The following is a 5,932-nucleotide window of genomic DNA, read 5'->3' on the forward strand; positions in this document are numbered from 1 at the left end:
TTAATGGGCTCCGCCCCATCCTGCCCCTCGCCACGCCTCCGGGTGCGCGAGGCTCCGCCCCATCCTGCCTCTCGCCACGCCCCCGAGTGCGCGAGGCTCCGCCCCATCCTGCCCCTCGCCACGCCTCCGGGGCGCGAGGCTCCGCCCCATCCTGCCCCTCGCCACGCCTCCGGGTGCGCGAGGCTCCGCCCCGTCCGGCGCCTCGCCACGCCTCCGAGTTCGGGGTCTGCCGCGCTGCCCGCGGAGCCGTGCGCTGTAGACGTACTCCCGGAGGAGCCACCGCGACCCATGGCGGTGAGTGGAGAGGGGAAGGCGCGCCCGTGCGGGGCCCGGCCGGCCGGCAGCCCCCTGTAAGTCTCGTGCCACTTCCTTCTCCAGGCTCCAGAACGCCCTGCGCGGGAGACGCCCGCGGCCCCACGCCCGGGTGCTGTCCGCGCGCCCCGCAAGCCTCGGCTTTCAGGTTCTGTCCGGGGCGCCCGGAGTCCAGCTGCCGCCGCCCAAGGCTCCGGGCAGCCGCAGGGCTGTGGCGCCGCCGCCCGAACTCGTCCCGGGGGTGGAGACGGCGATGCTGCCTCCGGGAAGCCAACACGGAGGAAAGCCCCGGCCGGGGCGTCTGTGAGGGAGGGCGGCCCGGAGGAAGCCGCTCCTGGCGCCGAGGCCCAGGCAGGTGCGGGAGGCCCGCGCGTCTGCGGGGTCGAGGCCTGGCGCGGGCTGGGCTGGGGTCGGCGGGGTTGGGGGCTGGGCTGCGGGCTGCGGCGCGTCAGCCCCTGTCCCTCGTCCATGGCAGACAGACCAGCTGGCCCAGGAACTGGCCTGGTGCGTGGAGCAGCTGGAGTTGGGCCTCAGGATGCAGAGACCAACCCCGAAGCAGAGTAAGGACCCTCTTGTAAACTTGAGGGGGAAGGATGTGGTGCTGTGGCCTGTCGGTGCTCCCCCACAATGGCTAGCACAATGGATACGTAAGGTGACTCGTCCTTTCTTTGCAGAGGAGCAAGCCATTGGGGCCATTCGAACCCTGCGCAGTGAAAAAGCCCCCCTGCCACGCAAGAGACAGCTGATGCGCTCCTTGTTTGGGGACTACCGGGCTCGTATGGAGGCAGAGAGGCAAGAGGCCCTGCGGGCACTTCGGACTGGTGAGCAGCAGGGAAGTGGTTGGCTTAGCACATCTGTTTACTAGAGGGTCGAAAGGAAGTGGAAGGAAGAAACCCAGTGCTTCTGGAGATGAGGTCAGGGTAGCATGAGAAGAGTTTGTACCTCTGAAAGGGGGAAGTCCTGAGGGGGATGAGTAGCCACAGATATGTGTTTTCCTTATCCGTCTCGGGATGGGGAGAAGCACCTCACCTGTCTTTCTTTGCCTTGACCTTCTCTTTTGCACATGAAAGCAGATCAAATAGTGTTTTGAGTGTAATTCCCGCAATGGAATATTCCATTTAGGTCTTCAGATCTTAACACTTTTAGCCACTTAGTGCATCTCTCTATGACTTGAAAGGTGGAATGATAATACGTATCTTACAATTTTGAGAAGCTTATTAGTAAAATTATTCAGTGGAGTTAGGGTTATATGGGAAATCATAAACTGCATCTGTAATGTTACTGTTATTCAATTCTGACTCTGCTTTCCTCTCCCTGGCAGCTGCTCATTCAGCCCAAGTACAGCCTGTCAGTGAGGCTACCAGAAAGAAGAGCGGAAGGGTCTGCAGGCCTCGCCCAGCAGGGAAAGCCAAGGCTACTCTGGACTCTTCTGAAGAATTTAGGTTCAATTTCTTTTAGACTGTCACCACATTCTAGAACAGTCCTCCCCCACGTTAGAGTTTAAGTGCAGGGCCTTTCCAGAAATTCTGTCAGCATTGGCCTTGGATTATCTGTGACTGGCCTTTGGATCTGAGTTTGGTGGGTAAGATTGTCTGGTGAACATAAAACCTCTTCTGTAGGTTTTTTGATAAACTCTTTCTTGTTTGGCAAGAGAGATTCATTTAGAAAATATTTAATAAATGGAGGTGAGTGTTTAATATTGTACTCAGTGTCATGATTTGATAAAGTTGTCATTTCTGGAGAGGATTTATTGGGATACTACATATTTTATAGTGGATTCAATTTTGAAAGGATGCTCTGAGATGGGTTAGTGCCTTGTGCATTATGTTATAACATCTTAATGTCTTTGTATTATGTAGATATATCTATACAGATAAAAGATACGGACACATATTTAGAAAGCTAGGTAATGCCATCTGTGTAGAGAAGTAAAAATGAAGCAGGGGCTTGGCATTGTAGTATTCTGCTCTGACCCCGGGGGTTGGTTCTATTTCTGTGTTGCCTACATGTTTGAGCAGGTGTCCTTCTCAGGAAACCTGCATGGCCTCCAGCAGTCCAGGCTCTGTTTGCAGGAGCCAAGGAGCTTCTTACAATCTTCCTGGCCAGAGATCTGGATTGAGCCCTAGCAGACTACCTCTCTAAATGTTGACACCATTACCAGGCCCTCCATTGAATTGGGATGACCTAAGAAACTTGAGGAGTCTTTAGCCAGGGGGATCTTCGCTAACTAGGTTGGTTAAATTGCTCCCACACTAAATAGAATCTAGAGCCCAGGAATGTGCTCAGTATCTCTGTGATGTTTCATGGACAGTTCAAACTCAACATGTTTAAAACACCTGACTAAGGCTCCAAATGTTTCTTCTGCTTTTCAGTCAACAGCACTATTGCTTCATCTAGTTCAAGGATGAGGAGCCTTTTTTTTCTGCTAGCAGCCATTTTGATATTTATAACATCTTTCAATGCCTATACAAAATTACCAGTATGGTTAGCTGGCCATGGTTAATTGACAAGACACCTATGTTTCTGCCCTGTCATGGATGTCCTGTGGGCGAGGCTTTCCCCACCTCTGATAGTCAGCTATGAGTAGGCTACAAACCTGTGTCATTCTTGTCATTTTCCAATACCATACTCATCTCTGCCTTCTCAACTCTACATTTTTTTCTGCTTTTCTTTTGTGGGGATGAGTGCTTGGACCGAGGGCCTCACTGATTTTTTTTTTAATTTTATTTTATTTGTGAACATACTGTACAGAGGGGTTACAATTGCATGGGCAGGATAATGCGTACATTTCTTATCAAGCATTGCAGCCTCCTCCTTTGTTTACCCTTCCCATCCCTTCCCAGCCTCCCCGCTCCCCCCTCACTGATTTTTTTGTTGTTGTTGTTGGATATGGGGCTTAAACTCTGGGCCTGGGTGCTGTCCCTCAGCTCTTCAGCTCAAGGCTAGTGTTAATACCACTTGAGCCACAGCGCCACTTCTGTTTTTTTTTCCTGAGTGGTTTATTGGAGAGTTTCACGGACTTTTCCTTTCTGGTCTGGCTTTGAACTGTGATCCCCAGATCTCAGCCTCCTGAGTAGCTAGTGAAAGGTTAAAGTTTGAAGCAGTGACCACCACTTGTTGCTTGTTTCTGTCTAGCAAAGCAACACGTGGTGGTAATCAAAACACCTGGTTGATTGTGTGCCTATATAAGACCTGCAAATCCTTAGCTCGGGGCTCTCCTCCTAGGCTCCACTGTGTCGGAGTGTAGGACGAGGCCCGAGCTGCAGCCCGTTTAAATAAAACAGCTGTAGAGTCTGACTTTTGGTGGTCTTCTTGTGGGGGGAGGGGGGGTGTGGTGGAGAGGGGTCCTGTGACCTTGGCATAACACTAGGATTACAGGCATGAGCCACTGGGGCCCAGTTGGCCTCACTGATTTTTACCTTGAGCCTCACCTTCACTTCAGGCTTTTTGTTGGTTAATTGGAGATAAGAGTCTCACAGGCGGGCTGGGAAAGTGGCTCAGTGGTAGAGCGCTTGCCTTGCATGCCTGAGGCCCTGGGTTCGATTCCTCAGCACCACATAAGCAAAAAGAAAAAAGCCAGAAGTGGCGCTGTGGCTCAAGTGGTAGAGCACTAGCCTTGAACTGAAGAGCTGAGGGACAGTGCCCAGGCCCAGAGTTCAGGCCCCACAACCGGACCCCCCCCCCAAAAAAAAAGAGTCTCACAGGCTTTTCCTGCTGTAGCTAGCTTCAAATTTTGATCCTCAGATTTTAGCCTCCAGAGTAATTAGGATTATAGGTATGAGCTACCAGTGTCTGGCAGGTTTTTTTTCTTTTTTTAACTCAAGATGGCTTTACTATATATATGGCTTAGTGTGCTGGCATGCCAGGCTTAAGATTTTCCTTATCATTCTAGTTCTAGCCTTATGATGTCTTACCCTGACTCTGTTGTGTTAAACTCCTGATGCTGTTTCCCCTCTTCTTGTCTTACTTCCTGTCTTCACTGCCAGAGACAAGTTCCACATATTTCAGGTTATATTTCTCCTGGTCAGTGACTTTATTGTACCTGGAGTACAATATGAAGGCAAGGCTGAATGTAGGGCTGGTCTCTGATGTCCTCCTTCCACTTCTGCCTCAGTGGCCTCTTACTTGCTTTAAAGTAATCAAACTTAATCTTGCCTCAGAGTTTTTGTTTTTTTGGCCAGTCCTGTGGCTTGAACTGAGGAGGGCCTGGGCGCTGTTCCTGAACCTCTTTGTGCTCAAGGCTAGCTTTCTACCACTAGAGCTACAACACGACTTCTGGCTTTTTAGAGTACTTTATTGGAGATAAGAGTCTCCCAGTGACTTTTCTGCCCAGGCTGGCCTCCAATCACAATCTTCAGATCTCAGCCTCCTGAGTAGCTAGGATGACAGGCATGAGCCACCAGCACTGGCGACATTGCCTTAGGGTTTTTAACCTTCCTCTCTTCCTTTCTTTCTCATTTTTTTTCTTCCTTCTTTCTTTCTTTGTCCTGGGGCTTGAACTCAGGGCCTGGGCACTGTCCCTGAGCATCTCTGTGCTCAAAGCTAGCACTCTGCCACTTGAGCCACAGCATCACTTCCAGCTTTTTCTGTGTAGATGGTATTGAAGAATCAAATCCAGGGCTTCATGCATGCTAGGCAAGCACACTACCACTAAGCCACATTCCCAGCCCAACTTTACTGTTTTTGCTTGGATTGCTCTTCCTCTAACGTTAGCATGATTGGATTCACAAAGTAAGCCTCTACTTTGTGTGGGAAGGTCAGTGCTTTGTAGATTCAGGTAAAGGTAGAATTGCTACCAGGAAAGTTTTTCTCCATGGTCATCTTGTAAACGGAGTATTATAATAACCCCTTTACCTAAGTAGCTGCTTTTAGAACTACAGCTATTAGCTGGGTACAAAAAGCCAAGCAAGAGCTTGAGATCTTCAGTTTAAGCCCCAGCATGAAATAAAAAAGATAGGTATCATCTGTGGAAAGAAGATACACTGATCTCAAGAAGATGCCTTGATTTACAACCCAGTTACATAAATTCAGATAAGATGTCTTAGAACTCTCCAGTTTATGCATCTATATTAAATAGCTTTCAGTGAAACAGGATCCTCTTTACAATTCATACCTCATGATGAACTTAGCTCTTTTTTCTGTATGCCATTCAAAACTTTTCATTTAGATTTTGCACCTTCCACTAAATCTACAGCTCTGTCTCTTGTATAAGACCCTCTAGGCCTTCCTTGCAGTCTTGCACAATCCGCTAATAAGGCTTGTGTCTTATGGACTTGGGGTTAGCAGTTGGGTTGTATTATTACTTGCTTCCTTTCCCTCACCCTGCCCTGCCACGCCTACTCCAGTGGAGTCTGTTTAGCAAGGAACATTCTGCTATCAGATCTGAGAATGGGGCTTCAAAGAGGCCTACCTCCTGGAAAGTCTGGCAAGCCCCTAGGAAAGATGTGTTCCTGTTTCTCTTTTCTTCGCTGCATAGGAGTGCCTACTATTTTTTTTTTTTTTGGGTCCGGTTGTGGGGCCTGAACTCTGGGCCTGGGCGCTATCCCTCAGCTCTTCAGCTCAAGGCTAGCGCTCTACCACTTGAGCCACAGTGCCACTTCCGGCTTTTTTTTTTCTTTTT

The 5,932-nt window shown here is 49.7% G+C and overlaps 1 protein-coding gene across 2 annotated transcripts; it reads left to right on the top strand.

Annotated features, from left to right (window-relative positions):
- Positions 1-280: 280 nt before the first annotated feature.
- On the top strand, positions 281-2,009 carry LOC105999033 (chromosome unknown open reading frame, human C8orf33). Of its 2 annotated transcripts, none has more exons than XM_013033917.1 (5): positions 281-294; positions 379-663; positions 788-872; positions 987-1,133; positions 1,634-2,009. In XM_013033917.1, the coding sequence occupies exons 1-5, from the start codon at positions 289-291 to the stop codon at positions 1,768-1,770; spliced, it is 660 nt and encodes a 219-aa protein (XP_012889371.1). In that variant the 5' UTR covers positions 281-288; the 3' UTR covers positions 1,771-2,009. The 2 variants fall into 2 exon arrangements, with proteins under 2 accessions (XP_012889371.1, XP_012889372.1); XM_013033918.1 differs by having other exon boundaries at positions 379-615.
- Positions 2,010-5,932: the final 3,923 nt, after the last annotated feature.

Source organism: Dipodomys ordii, unplaced genomic scaffold, assembly GCF_000151885.1.
Source record: "Dipodomys ordii isolate 6190 unplaced genomic scaffold, Dord_2.0 Scaffold179, whole genome shotgun sequence".
NCBI lineage: Eukaryota > Metazoa > Chordata > Mammalia > Rodentia > Heteromyidae > Dipodomys > Dipodomys ordii.